Source organism: Parasteatoda tepidariorum, chromosome 2 (assembly GCF_982258835.1).
Source record: "Parasteatoda tepidariorum strain Cologne lab strain chromosome 2, Ptep-v5.0, whole genome shotgun sequence".
In the NCBI taxonomy this organism is placed as follows: domain Eukaryota; kingdom Metazoa; phylum Arthropoda; class Arachnida; order Araneae; family Theridiidae; genus Parasteatoda; species Parasteatoda tepidariorum.
Window position 1 is genome coordinate 12567987 of NC_141756.1, and position 20374 is coordinate 12588360.

Consider the following 20374-nt stretch of genomic DNA (forward strand, 5'->3'; position numbering starts at 1 on the left):
ATGGGAGAACTGGATAAAAACTGGATGAAAAGTATAAAAATTGAGTAGAATTAAAAGGAAATAAGTTAAAAGTGGTAAAAACAAGAGGTATAAAAACATTGAGACACCCAACCATGAACTTCAAAATACACTCTGCAAGCTCAATAATGAAGGGTTTAAAAATAGAATAAAAGGTACCACTTGTGAAGTGGCTCTGAAGTATTTTATGTGGGCAGATTCTGAGGTTAGTCGATGTTTGTTGCCAGCACATCTTACAAGGTTGTTTTGATAATAGTTTTAATTATGTCCCTACAGGTCAACTTAGCAAAGCACTGATGTTGATTAAAATCATTTCCACGGAGTGCCTGGAAGTTATTTTAGAGAAGAAAAAAAAGTAGGCATTGGTTCATTGTAAGAGTGTGTTTGTTTCATTGAAAAAAAAAAAAAAAAAACTGACTTTTCAAAAATATAAAACATCTTCAAATTCTTTTTTACGTAAAATAATTTTTTTGGCTCTAAGGTTTTCTAGATTTATTATCATGCATGTTAGTTAGAAATATACCCGTTATGAGAATAAAAAATTAACTCCCAAAATTTAGTGACTTGGTGTTCTGTTAATTTTGATCTGTAATGAAATTTTTCTGAAAAAAAAAAGATATAGTACACATAAATCAATCAACAATGGAAAAATATATCACATGAATCAAATAGAGTTTAGAAAAATGAATTATAGTGTCAATGCAAATTTCTGCACCAAGCAAGAAATAATAAATCATTGTTATGACACAGATGTGATATAAATATTTAATAATCTTGTTCATATTTGAAACACTTATAAAATGTATAACTATACAATATTAAAAAACAAATACATAAGCGATTTTGAAACAATTTTTGATCTAGCACTAGAATGTTGATTTCCTTTTCTATCCTTTCACAATGGCTTCGGAGGCATGTTTGAATGTGGCATAGTACCAGGTGTTGCATTGATTGGTGTTCCCGTTAAAGTATCAGGACAATGCTTCTAGAGAAAAATGAATGTTTTCAGATCAGCATGATTATATTACACACAATAGTTTCCTTTTTTTTAAATAATTTCCAATTTCTAGTAAATTTAAGTGGGAAAAACTTTCCGAGTGAAAAATTGCCTTTAAAGATTAAGTTTAAAATTTTTTACAGGAGTTGAATGTAGATTATACACTAAGACTGTAAACAGTTTCCATATAACAGTAAACAGTTTCCATACAGCACAGCTATAAACATTAGACAAAATGACTACACCAAACATAAACCAAATCTGACACACAAAAATGAAATAAAGAAGGCAAGATAAGGTAATTCTGAGTTAAGGGATCTGTGTTTACCAAAAGAAGGAAAACCTCTGAGGGATATTTGAGATTTGTAAGACATTTTCAAAGACACTGTAAAAAAAGGATAACAACCACATACTAATTTTTAAGAAGATTATTTAAGTTCAAGAAATTAGAGGCAAATGAGAGTTCAACCACAACTACCTTAACCAAATTTTTAGAGGAATACAAAAATTTAGGCAAAATAAAATACGGATTTTAATTATAACATTGAAAGAAAATCCATATACAGTGAAAACTCTTGGAAGCGACCACTTTTTGTTCTACATTAAAATGGGCGTTAATGGAGGTTGGGCCCATGTCTTGGGGGTTACATTCATCGACTTCAAAATATTGTCGAAGGTACATATTTTCTTTGCAAGCAATTTTACTTTTACTCAGAGTCATTTTCTTGGGGTGGAAATGTCACTCGTGTTGGCATCATGAACACCAGATCGATGAATAAAATTTAGCTTCAATAAAAATGACCTTTACTGATATAATTATGTGTAAAAACAAATTTACTAATTCTTTTTTAATAAATAAACAATTATGTATGGAGGAAGGTTTTAAGGAAGGCTCTGGCCCATAAAGAGCTGCCATGCCAATAGAAGAAGAAACAATGCTTAGTTTTTTCTGAAATAACTTTTTTTCTTCTAATTTAACATTCAACTCTAAAAAAAAAAAAAAAACATTCATTGCATCGTCTTTAGTGCACTGTGACTGGAACATGAAGTTGTTGATCTCTTTCAGAGATAGTCAAAAAGATCTCTCTAAATAAGAGTCTCACACAAATATTTCGAATGTATTGAATCTACTTATTATTTTTTTTGTTAATAATTTTTGCTTTGATACTTTTTCGTGTTTCCTTATTTGACCTTTTCCGCATTTGGTTTTGAGGTTTGTCCGGTCGATGAGGGAGGTTTCGATGGTCGCTGCTATAAGTTTACTTCAACACAAAGTCTACAGAAAAAATTCCGTGCCGCTCATAAGTGGTTGCAAATAGAGGAGATTGGTACACAGAGGCAAAGCCCGCACTAAGCACTCGCCACCTCGCAAAATGCAATGAAATCGTAAATTTGGCAAATAAAATTGTGTTTTTGTGAAAGTATTGGTGAATGATTTTTTTCCACCGAAAAGAAATTAAAATTACGCCAAAATGAATTTTTCTAAACCAATTAGTATTTTTTTATTAGATTACAGCAATTTTCGGTAGATTCATCCCATAACCAATTAGAATTGGGTCCAAATAATATAAGCCTGTAACAAACTACTGTAAAATAGTTTCTTAGGGGAAAAAATTAATCATAAAAAATTGTTGAGATTCGAAAATTGGCAAATACTTTTGATAATTGGCTAATTTACTGGTTAATAATTTGAAAACCTTAGCGCGGGTCTTGCAGAGGTGGTCTTGCTTGGATGCTTCACTATATAATTAGTAAATTCAGATATTTACATTAACAAAATTATACATTTTGATAAAAAGTGCCTTGATGTTCTGCCTTTTTCTACTGGTAAATGTCAGAATTCGATAGTTTTTGTTTAATCCTAATTTAAATATTAATTTATACATTGTTATTATATTTATATATATATTATTATAATACGTATAGATTTTGCTTTTATTTTTGATAAGGTTTTTAAAAATATAAGACTGTATTTTTGCAACACTCTATGTAATACAGAATTTGTTCTAAGCTAAATTTGTGAAGAGCTGCCCTGTTTGAATACTGCACATAAAAAATTTCGGCCAAATACGCAAAAAGTGATAGATTTCCCTCATAAGTTTAAGTTTTCTGAAGTAGTTTTTCGATCATTTCCCCAGAATTATATTTTAATACAGTGAAACATCTCGGGAGCGACTACTCTCCGTTCCACAGTAAAATGATCGTTGATGGAGGTTGGTCTTCTTAAAGGTTACCTCCACTGATTTCAAAATTGTTATCGAAGGTACATGAATTTATTTTTAGTCAGTGTCATTTTGTTGGTCCGGAAATGTCTTTTCTGTTTGCGTCATGAAATGAACTATCAATGAATAAAATTTAGCGTCTATAAGAATGATCCCAACTGATTAAATTATGCGCAAAAACAAATTTGCTAATTATGAATAACAAAGCTATTTTAAATAAATAAACTTGTATGTTTTTTGTTAAAGCTTTCATTTCATTTTATATTATACAAATTAATAAGCATTAAAAGATGAGAAGAGGTTTGTTTGTTTGAGATGCTTATTTTTTTGAATTTTATCATTGATAATTTCGCCTTTAGGGCATTCTGACTGCAACACGAGGTTGTATAGTCAAAAAGAGCTCTCTAAATAAGAGCCTCAGACAAACATTTTGAATACATTTTAATCTACTTATTTGTTTCAAATTTTTGTTTTGAGATTTTTTTCAGTTTGCTTATTGAACCGTTTCCGTATTAGGTGCAGATGTTTGCCTGGTTGCTGGGCGAGGTTTTAATGGTCTCTCCTAAATGTTTTCTTCAACACAAAGTCTATGGAGAGAATTCCGTGCCTTCCAAAAATGGTCGTAAATAGAGGTCCTGGAGGTTTCACTGTATGAAGATAATACATGTTATTACTACACACAAAAATAGGAATTTTAAATTTGATTACGACTCACGATTTTGAACTTCTTTACAAGTTTAGTTAGAGAAGATTCCATTGTCAGTCACTTTCTGATTATTTTTTCGATGGTTGTTGATCATCCCCCCCAGTCATTTACACATAATTTTTCAAAAATATAATTTCATATTTGAGTAATAACTTTTTTTGAGAATTCATTGTTAATTCATTTAGTTTTCTCATTGGTTATTTATTATTTTCCAACCATTTCTACGAGGCTTTTCAAATTATGATACTTAAATACCGTGTTTCATGACACACAAATTTAAAATTTGAGTGATTATAGTTTGAGGTGCTCGAATTGTTGCAATTCCATCAAAAATCTATGCCTACCGATAATTTTTACAGAACTTATTAAGAATTTTTCGGTCATTTCCACATGGTTCCCCAAATTCCAATATTTTAAAAATAATGATATTTGGAATACAATGTTATTACTACACACAATTTAGATTTTGAGACATTACTTTTGATGCACTTGGTTTGCGACTATTTTTTCTAAATTCCTGTCATTTTCTGATAGTTTCTCTTTGGTAGTAATTTATCAATCTCTCCTTTTGCCAACAACATTTTTTAAAATGGCTCCTTATTTTCAAATAATTAGTTCACATTTTTCTGAAAAATAGTCACTATTTAGCCCTTTTTTTGGAGGAAATAGTAGCCAATCACTCGCCACCCTGGTTTTAGTAATAACCTAAGCAGCAATTTTACCTTGGCCTCAAAATAAATCCTATAAGAATATGGACCGAGGGACTAATATTGGGATGTCTATATTTTTTAATATTGGTCCTAGAATGGCCTATATAGTCTACATTGGCCAATATAGAACCTAAATTGGCTATTTAATGGATATAAAACATCAGGTGAATCTGACAATTTGATATAGGACCGATATTGGCTGTAAAATATCGGGTGAATCGGAAAAGTCTATATCAGGCTAATATTGGAAAAATAACGGCCCGTTGAATCCTAACTGAGGCTATTCATGAATATTGGCCAAGTTATTTTGCTGCAAGGTAAATAGTGGCATTTCAGTCGCTAGCAGAGGCCCTGAATTAACAGTATTGTGGTTATTTATATCTGATATGCAAAATCTCAATCACTTACTTTCTTTTTCTTCTTTTCTTTTTTCTTCTTCTTTTTCTCTTTCTCCTCATCATGCCTTTTCTGTTTCTTGTGTTTTTTCTCATGCTGACCTTCATTACTTGTTTCTGGCACAAACACAGCTGGTTTTAATACCTCTGAAATAACATGCATTAATAAACATCTTACAAGCCATACATATTAAACAAAATTTGTAATAATAACAAAGTTATATCTTAAATAAGGGTGCACAACCTGTAACATGGGTATCTGACGCCGCTCTTGAATAATAGAGCAGTTCCCCTATTAATTGCCAAAATAAAATACTTTAAAAAATAAAATAAAAAAACACAACGCAACGTATTTAGGCACTTTTGACAAATTTGTTTTGAAAAAAAATTTTATTATTGGAATGTTAATTTTTTTTGTATGTTGTATCTTAAAAAATTACATTTTTACAGTTATTTCAATGAAATATTTTTCTTTTTAGAAACTTAGGCATTATAAAAAATGATTTTAATGCCAATATTACCTCTTTAGAAAGCTTCAAAATAAAGTTATTAATAGTTTTATTTTTCATCATATGCTTGTTTGTTATTACCTGGGAAAAAAAAAAGATTAAAAGCTAAGTTTTAAGCTAAAATGACTAAAAGTTATGGCACATTTATTGGCAATACATTAATATTTTGAATAAGGTATAGCTTATAATAAACAAAAACTGACACACATAAGCATAAAAAAAAGCTTTCCTACAAACCTTGCTGAGATTCTTGAGTAGGAGTTTCATTGCCTTTGTGTTTGTGTTTTTTATGCTTTTTCTTTTTCAGTGGTGGTTGACTCATTAGTCTATATTGCTCTGGAAGCTAAAATATTATAGATGCATATAAAAAAAGTCGAAATACATACACAATTAAAATTTAAAACTAATAGAAACTAATGTAATCTTAAAATTGCTTTTTTATTGCAAATAATTTTTCTCATACCTAATAAAATACATAAATTATACTTGTGAAGCTAAACTTTAAACATTAAGGCTGAAATAGCCTGTTTGCATATTTTCTAATGGATTACGTTAAGTTTAGCAAAGGTTTTAAATTCAAACATTTTTAAGCTTTTCTTTTTATTTAAATTATAACTTAAAAATAGTGAAGAGGAGTAAATTTATAAATAGTTTGAGAATCTAAGCAACAACAATTACTAACTTCATAATATAACAATTCAATGTAAAAAATAATGTATGAAAATCTAGCAATATTATTCAGCAGCAGCACAGTCATTCTTAGTTCTAAAAAGTACTAGTACTGCTAAGAACTGGAGCTGTGTTTCTTCTGATGCCCAGGGTGAAGCTCTAAATTTTACCATGCTCTAGGGTTTCAGCAATTTCATTGTATCCTGGCATTTAAGAGGCCTGTCGCATTGCTACACCATCTCCTGTTAGCAAACTTAATGTATAAAGAATATTCTCAGCATTAAAATGTATTTACAAAGCCTTTAAATAAAATATGAAAGACGATTTATTAGATTTTTTCTTCTGCTTTTCTTGAATTAAATTAAATTTGTGCCTTCGGTGAGAGTTGATGATTTTGTTATTATTTCTTTTTAATGTTCTTTTTCATAGAAAAAATTTCAAATCAAAATCTGAAATTCAAATGCGCTGATATTTCATAAGAGTGGAACAGTGTATATAGTACTAAAAACAATGCTTCAAATTTAGGTTAGCCAAATATGTAATATAAATTTAAACAAAAATATTCAAATAATAAGAACAAGTTTTTTAGAAGAAAAAATAAACAGTTGCATTAAATACAATATTAATTTAGTTAGATATCAATAGTAATGTAGTTTTATGTACATAAATTGTTTTAATGTCAATAAAAAACTACAAACAAGCATAATTTTTTCCTTAATAGTCATAGATTTAAAAGAGCTTAAGGTAGTAACAAATTATTAGTATAGACTCAGAGTAACTAGGAAAAAATAGTTTACTAGAAAATATGTAATAATGCCAAGACAAATTAAAATATTTTGCTCTGGCTACATTAGAGTTACCTTTAAATAAACATAAAGTATCTTACAGTGAATTTTTAGCACATATAATATAAACAACCTAAAATGTTTTAAACATAATAGAAAATTTAAGAAATGAGAAAATAATAAAAGAATGCTTAACTTATTTTAAATTTTAAAAATAGCAAATACCATTCTTAAAACATACAGGGAAGAAAAAACAAGGTTTAAAAATCTATGTTTTAAAAGAAAAAAAATATTTACCGGTCCAGGGTGTAGTCTAAAGCCAGAGAGTTGTGAACCAGTAAGTGGTAAAAGTTCTTTTCCCCCAATAGGTGGCTTATCAATTAGAGATTTTAAGCAACTGAAGAAAAAAAAAGAGCAATTTTTTAAATCAGAAACTATGACAATAATTCAAAGGTTTGATACAAAATGAAATTTTCATTAGTTATTCTTTCGTAGAATTCCAGAAACCACTATCTTTTTTCATCATTTAAATATTAGGTCCAAGTATATTACAACAAGTGCTTTTTCTTTTCATGAAATATTAAAGGTGTATCTTGAATTATAGTAGACATTTAGCGCTATCAGTATATCCTTTTTGGGACACACATTTTTATTGTTAAAAATATTTACTAGAAAAAATTTATACAAATTAATTTATATATTTTTATACTAACAATAAGATTTAGAGCTGTAAAGAATGTATTCTTTATTTGACTGATAAAGAGACATGCTCTTATTGTAGGGGCCTGAAACCAGAGCTGTCACTGGAGTAAGACTCCAAAAATAATGGCTTGAGTTGCTTCAGATATGAAAAATAGTCTCTAATGTAGCTTCCAGATCCGTATAATAGTTTTCCTCTAACATATTTTTACTTTAATGATATAAAATATTCCAAATAATGTATTTTTTTCAGACATTTGCACTTTAATATGTACAATAAGTTAATTTTAAATACACAAAAAGCAAAAGCCTTAAACTTTATGTGTTGAAGATGCATAGATATCATGCAATCTAGATGTTTTCAGAAATTTTCAAAAAATAAAATAAAAAGGAAATGTACATGAAAGAAAAATGCACATATGTTAAGTGTTGGGCTACTTTAAATTTTTTCAGGTGTAATTGTAAATATATAAATAAAAAAATACTAAATTTAATGATTTAAAAACACACAAACATTATATTGAGAAACAGTTGGCTGATACGAATTCTGATCTCGGCTTGCACTGCTTATCCTCAATGGTAGAGGTATTTGTGGGTTAAAACCCCCTTGCGGTCGGGCTATCCGTGATAGGTGATCCATGAAACTCAAAAGCGTGTTAGTGACATCAAAAGATCCTCCATAAAGGCTAGTTTGTCTCAATGCTTGATCCAGGTGTCTTGTCTTGGGGGCTGAGTTCATATTTACGAGACTACAGAGTTGAACGTTGAGTGATAAACTCCGAATTGGGCTTTGAGGCCAGTTATACAAAAAATTACACTTCTTTTAGATGTTTGCTCTTTTTAAAAGTAATCTGTTACATGTATATTAGTCCAAAAGCAAGTGACCAAAAATCCTATTAAAGCACAAACAAGTCATTATCCTTGTGCAGTCCCAAATTCGAATAATTTTGAAGCGAGAGTAAAAAATAAAACAGTATATTTCAACATGTTAAAGAAACATAACTTTTTTAGTCAATGATTACACAGTAAATATGATAAAATTTGCAGTTATTGGCTCAGAAGCTACCTATTGGCGATAATCTCGGGTTTGGCGAAAATGGTCAAGGGGATATTCTCAAAGTACCAAATTTTTTGCTCTAAGCAAAATAATTCTAGAATTAAAAATATAAGGTATGCTTTTTTTATTTTGAGATTTAATTTGCTTTATTATGTTATACTTAAATTGAATAAATTATATTTTTAGTTGTTTTCGCTTTTTAAAAGTAATCTGTTATATGTATACTAGTCCAAAAGCATGTTCTGTTTTTTTGGAACCACTTTGAGATCTGTGCAAAATTTAAATTTAAAATATGCCATTTATTTTTTGAGATTCATAATTATTTCTTTAAAGTCGAAATTTGTTCTTATTAATGAAAATAGAATATTTCATAAACTCTATTTAATTTTCCAATGCAAAAAAATTAATTAAGTATTGAAGTAGAATTTCGACAAGGATTATAAACTGCATGTGTTAAATGAAAAATAAGTGGAGTAGACTAAACTAATGTGCATAGCATAACTCCATTTAAGTTTCTTTTCCGAATATTTATTTACCCCCAAGAATCGTAGAACACACATATTCTTACATACATTTATTTTTATACATAACATTAAAATAGTTTCACAAATCAATTGATACTCAACCAACACCTTTCTTTAGATAAATAATCCTACGAAACTAAAGTGGTAAGGTATAACCTGATTGACAACTTCATTCCTTTAAAAAATAAACAAATATGAAATAACAGTTGACATATTTCAAGCACTTAAGAAACAAGTGCCCATTTTCAAAACTTGCCAGACTTGAAAATAAAGAAATAAAAATGATTTGAAATAAAAAACGCAAAGTTTCCAACAAAAAATGGGAAAATTAGAGTAAGAAACAAAATTAGAGTAAGAAACAAAATTAGAAAAACCAAAATTAGTAAAAAAAAAAAAAAAAAAAAAAAAAAACAATAAAAAAAAATCACAGTGACCGGGAGACAAAACAGGGTTTACAAAGGGAATCAGCAATCAAATGAATAAAAGAAGATTCCAGGGCATTAGCATAAGCTAAAGTAACTGGGGTGGTAATACTTTTAGCATCGTCTAGATTGAATTTATGCACAAGATTTAAACAATGTAAGGCAAGACTTCTCAAACGGACATATATCATGTTCCTTAAGTCTAAATTTTAAAGTGCGTTTAGTTTGCCCGATACAGTCAAGGTCGCACTGACAAATAATGTGGTAAATACCCCAGCAATTACCAAAGGGAATAGTATTTTTAAGAGACTTAAATTTGATTTCGTTAACAGACATTAAATTCAATTTCAACAATGCTAAAATTATTTCCACTCAATAACAATTATTTCAACAATGCTAAAATTTATTTATTTTCCTAAAAATAGGATATAGTGCACGATTTTTTCCCCTTCAAATTAAATTGAGATATTCTATATTATTTTTAAGTTAAAAGGACAGAGAAAACTAAATTAGAAGAATTTTTCAAATTTTTTTGTAATTTTTTTTTAAAGGCTCGAAAAAGAGGTCGTTTAAAACCTGCAATTGGATATTTTAGTTTACATCACTAGTGTAACAAAAATGACCTTAGAACTGTGGATTTTGCAAGTAATAAAAAGAGGATAATTAGTTTGACTTGTTTCAAACCTGAACAAATACATAAATATACCTAGATATCACCAAGATGGCCACAGAAAAAACCAGATAGACCATGACACGGTTGAAAAAAAAAATATTGGATATCTTAGATGTTAGGAGTTTTAGAAATGCAGATGCAGATTATTATCTTGTTGAACAAAATATAAATAAAAAATTATCAGAAAAAGATAGAAAAAAAAATATGAAAAACGTGAAAAAAATAAATAAAAAAGCTTTGGACGACTATAGGGTAAAAAGAGAATTCTAGAAAAAATAATCGAAACAGTTAACAAAGAACATTGGGGATCAATAATAGTACTGATCAGCAATATCAGCCAGAATTAAAATTGGAAAAATGTCAAAATATCACACTGAAAACAGCAGAGTGTATTCTAAAATTAAAAATATCCAAAGTGGAGTGTGATTAAAATCAAAAATTGGAAGGTTAAGTCAAAGGATGGGAAGAAAGGAATTAATTTAGAATTGCCTTACAAAGATCATTTGTGCAAAAGAAGATTTCTATTTTCCTTAATAAAAACAAATTTTGAATTTAAAAGAAATAATTACAGGGTATCCGCTACATTTTAGATTTTCAAATCCATGACTAATTCCAAGAATTTTTCCTGACTTACCGAAGTTACTATTTTCTCTGACAAAAACATAGCAATAAATTTAATAATTCTCCTTTATCTTCTTAAGCAAGCAGCATCAGTCTTTAACCACTCATTGCTGTCCACTCTCAAAGTCCTGTGGCAGAATCGCGGGAAACATGGTGACATTGTCGCAGAACGCAATTGAGAACAGCAAAAGGATTTTTCTAATGGTAAGTTAAAAATTTTGGTTTTCTTTCTGCAGAATTTATTAGGAAGTTTTTTCTTTCTTTTCTTCTGTAGAATTATACTCTAAAGATACTGTTCTTGTTCATCAGCAAAGAAAGAAATGTTCCTGGTTTTTCTGTTCTCATTTGGGAATAAAAAAAATTTGCCAATGAATGGCTTGCTTCAGCTATAACAGGGGTTTCCAACTGGCAGCCCGTGGAGCCTTATTTTGTGGCCCGCGAACTGAAAAATATTAGTTGTCATTTTTTGTGAAAATTTTCGTAAAAAAATCTATATGGGTTTAAAATACTTTTCACGATAATAAAAACCTAATTTCTTCGTTTCTGTGAAATTTAACATACCAACGGTGCAAAAAAAATTTATTTCTCAGGTTTTGCATCCAAGAAAATATTTATTCAAATACAAAAATAATTGTGCATGTTTCTCTTTTTTTATTTCATTTTTTTTTGTATTTTGTGAATATAATTTAGCATGTGTGTATCAGAAATTTTCTTGAAGAAATTCTCCGATTTAACTTTTTGAAACCATTCATTTAGGCCGAAAATATTTACACACACATTTGTAAATTTTAAATTTAAATATCTATTCTCTGGTGGTTGCAGCAGACAGACCTCAATTTTCTCATTGAACATTTTGTGTGGCACTGTGTAAGTTTTAATACTAACTTTTTTAAAGTTTTATATCTTAACAGTTAGATATCTGTTGCACATTAATTGCTTAATACATAGGTGCACATTAAAGTTATTGTAGCCCGAATTTTTATTATTTATTTAATATTTTTAAAAATATTATTATTAACAATTAAATATTTTTAAAAATCTACTTATTTTAATTTGTAATTCAATACTTCTGTTTTGTACAACTTGGTAAAAAATCTGACAGTAATATTTAATGTTGCTTCCAACATAAAAGAGACTTACATAAAATTTTGACAAAGTTGCGGACCACCATTTGATTTGTGTTTTTAATTGTGGTCCCCGACCTCATGTAAGTTGGAAACCCCTGAGTTATAACTTTAAATTCATAAAATAAAAAAATAAATAAAAAAATTCTGAAATCACTGAAGTTTAAAATATAATTCTCTCAAGAAATGATGTTCTTTCCTTCATTTTTTGAAAGAAAACCATAAGAACATTTTGCATTTTAATAAAATGTGACTGTGAGAGAGGATTTTGTTACAAATTCAAATCAAGGTGGCCACTCAAATCAAGTTTCAAATTTCCCTGATTTTTCCAGTAAAATTCTTAAAATTTCCAGGTCAGTGTTTCCCCCCTTGCTAAAGTGCCGTATAGGTACATGAAAAGTGTCAATATTAGTGCATTAGTCAATATAGTGTAGCATTTCATTAAAAATTTTATTTTTTAAATATATCATCTTGAACAGATGTGGAGGAAACAATATGTTTAGCTTGCAGAAAATAATGCTTTTAATGAATAAATTTTTTTTTATGTGTTAAATAGTTTTTGCACAAAATGTACCAAATAGCAATGATCCAAAACAACCTTGAATAAGTACTGTTTAATATATTTTTATTAAGCGAAAGAAAATAATTCCAGGTGATTAGAAACCAATAAATTCTTATATTTATTTATATTTGAATATAGAGCCATTTTATACTGTATTTTATACAAACAGTGCTCTTTATAAAATTTTCTTTAAACCAATATCATAAGTCAAATGTTTAAATAATGTTGTTTGTTTCAAATTAGCCCTATTATTTTAAGTCATATTCAGTATTTGTAAACAAAAAATTATCAATTTCTTGTTTCATATTCTATCGAAAAAAAAGAAAAAAAAAACTGGATACAATTCTTTAACTTTTATTCTTTTTTTTTTCTTTCCGTTTCTTAATAGAAATTAGAATGTATTAAGAATTCCAATCTAACATGGTTTCCTAGTTTAGATAAGTCAATTGGTTTTGTTCTTATACCTGGGCAATTCCATGGTGTTGGAAAAAAATGAACATTAATTTCTTAGAAAAACTATCTTACAAAACAAAACTTTGCTGAGAAAAATAATTCCATTGTACAATAGCTTTCAGAAAAAGAGTGCAAGATAAAATCTCTAAATTATAACCAATTATTTTTTTCAGAATTTTATAAAGTTAAAAATACTAAAACATTTTGAATAATTTTGTTAAAAGAAAAAAATACCCCCCAAGCAGAGGAACAAACTTCAACAATTAATGAATTCAGCCCACAGAATAAAAGACTTAAAAAAAAGAAAGAAAAAACGTTACTTTTATGAACAGAAGCAAATATCCTAATCCTTTCTTCCACATTTTTGCCTTTCCTATACTACATAGTCCCATAATCTCCAATGAGGTCAAAGATTTCTCCATTCATTTCCCAACATAAAATAATTTGAAATGGCATTCTAGTTTAACTGGGTAATAATAAAGAGAATTTTAATGCAAGAAATGTATTGCTGAGTTGATGATATTTCAACTTTTTTACGATTAATTTACGTCTAAATAAAAGTGGATATAACAGATGGTAACATAATTTAAATTAAAAGAAAAATTCCAGCTTTTCTTTGAAATTCCCTGATTTTTCAGGTTTTTATCCAAATTTCCCTGACTTTTCCAGGTTTTTTCCAGTATAAAAAAATTTCCTGATAATCCCAGGTGAGTGGCCAGATATTCGGAACAATGTGAAATTGGGGAGGAAAACTCCATTTTAAAAATGAGATTTTTCTGCGACCTAAATAAATGATTTTTTTGTTGAAAAAATAGTTAAAATCATGACAAATTTTGTTTAATACCAAAACTCCATGACTTTCCAGGTGCACGGATACCCTGTAATTAAGAATCTCAAAAAATAAATGGCACACTTGAAACTTAAATTTTGCACAGATCTCAAAGTGGCTCCAAAAAAATAGGACATGCTTTTAGACTAATATAGATATAACAGATTACTTTTAAAAAGAACAAACAACTGAAAGAAGTATAATTTTCAATTTAAGTATAATATTATAAAGGCAAATTAAATCCCAAAATAATAAAAGCATATACTGTATTTTTAATTTTAAAATTATTTCACGTAGAGCAAAAAATTAAACATGTGGTACTTTGGGAATATTCCTTTGACCATATTCGCCAAACCCGAGATTATCGTCAAAAGGTAGCTTTTGAGCCAATAACCGAAAATTGTATCATATTTACTGTATAATCTTTGACTAAAAGAGTTATTTTTCTTTAACATGTTGAAATATATAGATATTTTTTTTACTCTGCTGAAAAATTATTCGAATTTGGGACTGCACAAGGATAATGACTTGTTTGTTTCTGCTTTAATAGGAATTTTGGTCGACGAAATGATTTATAATAATATATATGGATAGATTCAAGAATAATTAAATGTGTAATTAGATTTAAAAAAATGGAGGTTTTTACGTTGTTTTGATTCTTTTTATTAAAATTTTTTATTACATATTTTTACACTTAAATTTTTTTTGTTATTATTTGATAAATTCAATGTGCTTAGAATGATTATTTTGGAAATTGTTTTTCATTATGATGGAGCCAGAAGATTTGTGCATTTTAGCGAGCGTTGACAGGTCGATAGGATAATTCCAAATATTTTAACAACTACCAGTATAATTATATTATTTCATTTTGAGCAACTCAAAATAGTTTGAAATCAATTTATAGAAAATTTATATAACAGTGCTATTATAATTATTATTGCACTGTTGCATTAAAAAATCTATCAAAAATGATATATACATGGAAGAAATGAGATAGAAATTAAATAGTTACCTGTTATCTTGACTTCCCGGTCCATCAATATTGCCTGGCAGATTTGGTAAGAAAGCACTTAATTGATCTTTCATTTTACGGCCACAAAACTTATTATAGGAATGTTCTAAGTTGTAATGAGACATCAAATTGGTAGCTCCAGTTAATTCCCCTTCTATGATGAAAATTAAAAAAATTACTTTAGTTCTAATTTTACTATAATATCGTCCTACATTTATCAAAAAATGTTAAAAAATTAAAAATCATAAGTATTTAGAATAGCCATGGCCACGTCAAACAGAATGCAAGGCCCCTAATATTTTAAAAGACAAATATTTTTTAAATTTTTGTTGCCTTAATCTGAATATTAAAAAGAATATAAATTTTCTTTCCATTACAAAACAAAAAAAAAAATTATTGCAGTAGCTAAAAAATGTTCATAAAATTATTTCGTTTTCTTTCTATATTTTGGTTGAATCTCTTAAATGCTACAATACATTAATAATTCAAACATTTTTTTAATGCATTGTATTTTCTTTCTTACATAAAAAATAAAAATATTTCTTATCTTAATCATACATTTGCATTTTTTTTTAAACAGGACTCAACAGTTTAAAGATTTTTAATGATGAAATAGATAATACCTAAATAATTGTAAAATTTATTTTACTTTATAAAATACAGTGTACAAAAATAACAGTTGAAGATGATAACTCGGTGAGTCATAAAAAATCAAAATAAAATACTAAAAACTCTGTTCTTTAACTCTAATTTGATTATAATTACATTTTCAATTATATTATTATAACACAATTCTCAATGATGACTACTTTTTATATCAGTATGAAATTATTTTGTTCAATAGATGATAAACTTATGGAGAGTAATTTCAATAATTTTTTTTTCAAATAACAATTTCATTTTTTGTCTAATAGTTTATCAGTAAAATATCTCTTACTCTAAAACAATATTTTGTTTTACTTTTCTTTGTCTACTATCTAAAACACCTTAAAAAATGGGAACTACTTAAGTTATTGAAAAATATTTGGAAGATATAATCAAAGAAAAAATTAAGTAAACAATAATAATAAGTAATTTTTTTAAAACTTTTCTAAAGTTTAAAAACATTTCTACATGAAAATTTAAAGAAAGAAAGTTCATGGAAGTTCAATAAAATACTTTTTATTACAACATGCATAAATATTTTTAATTTAAATTTAACAAAAAAATTTTTTTTCTTCCCAAAACAAATTAATAAATATTTGATATCATAAAACCAATTACAATATTATGCTTTCAATAAATTTTTTGAAAAATTAGTTCCTTAAAAAAATGTATCATTTTATAAAAACTAGATTTATTAAAAATATTCCGTAAGTATAAGACACTGAAATATTTACAAAATAGGAAATATTTAATAATTAAGTATTTTTAACAAATTTTTCTTATATTTTGTAGTGTAAACTGCACCAATTACAAATTAACAACACTACACACTAATTACAAAATATAATTTTGTTTCATTACTTTTACAAAGTAAACTGTTTCTTGAAAAGTTATTCTATTTAACAGATTTTACTTAACATTCTTAAAAAGAATTTTTTTTTTCAATTTAAAGGACAATACTCGTTACTATTTTAACATCACACAGAAATTTTATAAATATTCTCACCTTCCTTATTTTATTAGCCATTTGAAATCTTAACCAATTCAATATAGCTATTATACTTATTGTTTAATTAAAATAAGTTTTTGACGTATCTACACATCTATTTAAGACAATCGTTTTAGTTATAGACAGCATATGGACACATCTATACGGGAAAATACCTACAAAAAATTTAAAATTGAACATACATTATAAAAATTTAAAAAAAAACATTATTGTACATTGTATTTTAAAATAAAACATTACATATATTTAAATAAAAAATATTTTCTCGAATAAAAAATATTTATTAAATGAAAAATTTAAATTTGTTTTGAAAAAAAGATTCAGTAACACTAGTTACACTTTCTTAAGAATTAAAAAGTGTCCAAAAGAAAGTAAAATTTCACTTGTATAGATTAGTTCTTACTATGTACTATAAAGACAGTAAGTATAGTAGAAGCAGGGTTGGAATGTTGCCCAGAAGAAATCTATTTCTTCCAGGACATTGAAAGAAATAGAAATATGGGAGATATCAATATGTGATTTTTGTAGATTGTACGTCTAGTATGTGATTTGATAATTAAGAAGTATTAACTAATAAAAATAAGCTATACAATATTAATTTATATAATTAAAATGTTGAAATATCTATTACACACTGTTGGGCTGATTAAAAAAACAATCTACAGATATCAGGCTTTCAAAATTAAGTCTGAATTGGATCTATGTTCTTACCTATGTGATTCATAAATACAGAGATAAATTATTTGGTGGTTATTACAATGACATAGTGAAATTTGATTATCTCACTTCACAAGGCTATTTGTAAAAATATAAAAAAATAAATAACTACTCACGATTAAAAAAATAATTAAAAAAGGTAAACATTAATGACTAGAAAAATGTTACTAATTCTATATCATCTTTCACTTATTGGCAAAGTTAAAATATTGTAGGAACATTTTACAGCAAAAATGAAAGCTGTATTTTTTTTCACTGCTAAATTAATTATAACTGCAAATTTTAGACACTAACTTCATCTATATATTGGGATGTACAGCCATTTGGATTGAAGGGTCACTTGCACAGTAGGTAGATTAACGAATTGTCATATATAGTGAATATACAGTCATGTTAGAGGCAAGTATGATAATTTTTATATAAACATTGTTCTAAGCAGAAAATTTTTCTTATCAGTAAACTGAATAAGATGCATAAAATTAAATAAATTTTTAATTATTTAAATTTATTAAAAATAAAAAAAATGATACTTCTGAATCTCTTGAACAAGTAACCATGCGCAAAATCAACAGGGGAAAATTATAAATTGTATCAACAAAAAAAGTGCAGTGCTTACAGAATGGGAGTGCAAAAAAAAAAAAAAAAAAAATGCATTTTAAAGAGTACCTGAGTACTAGAGTAAAATTGAATTAAATATTTTTATTAAAGAAAATTTATAATGTTTAAACAAAAACCAAAAATTAAAACAAATCCATTATAGTACAAAATAAGATTCTATATTTATTTATTATTTTTTAAAAATCATTAAATTTATGATGCAATCGGTGCAAATAAAGAACATAAAAAAATGCCAAATTAGATGTGCAATTTATAACCTACAAATCATAATAAATGTATTGGGATCTTAAAAATCACATAGAAATTGGTAACTATAAATGCCAAAAACGATCAAAATGTCACTTAAATTTATAATGAAATCTGCAAAAATTACACAAACTATGAATTCACTGGTTGTAATATTGTATTAAAAATATTGGGTCTTTTAAAACCATGAGGAATTTCATAGCAATAACCAATAATAAAAAAAAAAATGATCGAGAAACAACATAGATTTACAATAGAATCAATGCAAATTGTAAAAGTGATGACTCAAATGTGCGATTCAAAATAGGACATTTTCTTTTATTTTTCCAAATTTTTTATTTTTTTAAAAATTGGATTCAGAAGCTCTCATAAGCATCTACAGTCAGCAGGATGTACATAGCCCGTAGGTTGTGCATCCCTAATCTACAAATATAAACATCTAACTAAATTTGTATTGAAATTTGTTAAAGTATAATTGCTCAATAATCTCAGCAATTTTACTTTTAAGATATTAATATATTTTAAAATGAATAATATTATATTGAAGATATTTCGTAATAGGTTTCTATTTCTTTTGACGCCCAGTGTCTGATTGGCAGCGCTTCATGCCACAAGTCCTTGGTTCTATCCTCGGGATGGGCAAGGTTGACTCAGACTTTCACTCCTTTATTATCAAGCATGCTTGGAAACTAAAGACCAGGGATTCTGTGTAGGGCTGACCACCCATCCGGAACATCTGCTCTTGAACCCCAGAGTCCAAAGGTCAAGAAAACAGAGATGGACACAGTAGGCCTTAGTCGGCAATAGGCTGTTGCGCAATTGAGTTTAATTTAGTTCTATTTTTTTAACCGTTGTAAGGAGTATAAGTAGTCTAGAATAATGATTTGCAGTCAGGCTCTTTTCAACTTAGAGCAGAGCTTAGAATATTTAAAATTTTAGAAAGTTTTCGTATTATGATTTACATCAAAATAATCGCAAAGTCTTGGCAAATTTCAGACGGTAACCTCTGAGAAACTAAGAAAAGCATCACAGCAGGAGATCAACTTGAAGGATATAACTTGTTGCTAACCTCAGCCTAACATCTACATGACTTTTTTTTCTTTCTCGAAATTTTTTTTCCACATTTAAAATCCATTTGGTGCCTTGGTAATTGCTGTTGGTACGCCAGATCACAATACGGAAATATCCCTAGCATTTTATTACAATTTAAACTCTTTTCCGTACCACAGTATTAAGGCACAAAATCTATTAGAGATATTTTTATTTTGGCACCTATTCATGAAAGGGTTCTTTTGACTTGAAATTTTTTTTTTTTTATTTATTAAAAAGAGAGGTGTGTAGAGCGTTGGTTAAAGTTACACTGATAAATATTTGACATATTTTTTAAATCTAATTTTTTCAGCAAAATGTACCTAAATATAGAAGACCTCAGATGAATAGGGAAGAAAATTCGAAATTTTATTATTTCAAAAAAAAAAAAAAAAATATCTATGATAAATAGTACTTATTTTCTAAATTAAATTTTAAAATCTTAACTAAAATATAAAAAGTGAAAATAAAATGAGGAAGAGCGGAGAAATTTATCCTCACTAACAAATGCAATTTCTACTACTTGTCTCGCCTTGAGCTATGGAATGTAGAGCACTTCAATTATAAATACAATTTACATAACCCCTTCCCCAAGTAAAAACAATCATGCATTTAAGAAATTTTTTTTTTGTTCAGTGCTTTTCAAATTAATATGTAAAGATAAATTTAGAGCAATAATTAAATCATAACATATTTCTTTTTCTTAGAATTCCTACTTGGCGGTTCTTTCATGAGATAGAATGGTCCACTATGCCAGATAGCAGGAGTTTTGCCTTTTCCTAGTGAAATCGTCGTTTTTAAGGTTCCAGTTGAATCTTGCCGAGGAACAACAGGAGAACGAGACCCTCTAGGGCTCGATTTAGGAGAATATGATTCTGCACGTCTTCCTAAGTCGGCCATTTTACAGAGAACAGAATCGAAAGCAAAACATTTCGCAAGCAGAATTTCTTTTTATTTATTTAAATATAAGAGTTGAGTTGTCATAGCTACAATTTTGGTGGTATGTTACTTTTAAAATCAAGCGGGTGCAATAAAAAGTTCGATTCTCACCTTATTGGTGTTG

General features: G+C 27.7%; 1 protein-coding gene across 1 annotated transcript; it reads right to left on the bottom strand.

Moving 5' to 3' along the window:
* Nucleotides 1-769: 769 nt before the first annotated feature.
* LOC107445638 (mediator of RNA polymerase II transcription subunit 19) lies at nt 770-20267 on the bottom strand. Its single transcript, XM_016060077.4, has 6 exons — nt 20028-20267; nt 14988-15141; nt 7309-7408; nt 5795-5900; nt 5062-5195; nt 770-1003 (listed from the first exon to the last, which is right to left on the bottom strand). Exons 1-6 carry the CDS (start codon nt 20209-20211, stop codon nt 914-916), a joined length of 768 nt encoding a protein of 255 aa, XP_015915563.1. The 5' UTR covers nt 20212-20267; the 3' UTR covers nt 770-913.
* Nucleotides 20268-20374: the final 107 nt, after the last annotated feature.

Bases quoted from the DNA above. Each gene is read 5' to 3' on its own strand.
- LOC107445638 (XM_016060077.4), bottom strand. From the start codon at position 20,211: ATGGCCGACTTAGGAAGACGTGCAGAATCATATTCTCCTAAATCGAGC. The intron at 5,901-7,308 runs GTAAATATTTTT...ATAATATTTTAG, and splicing joins TTAGACTACACCCTGGACCG to CTTCCAGAGCAATATAGACT. The intron at 1,004-5,061 runs GTAAGTGATTGA...ATTTTTCTCTAG, and splicing joins AAGAAAAGAAGAAAAAGAAA to AAGCATTGTCCTGATACTTT.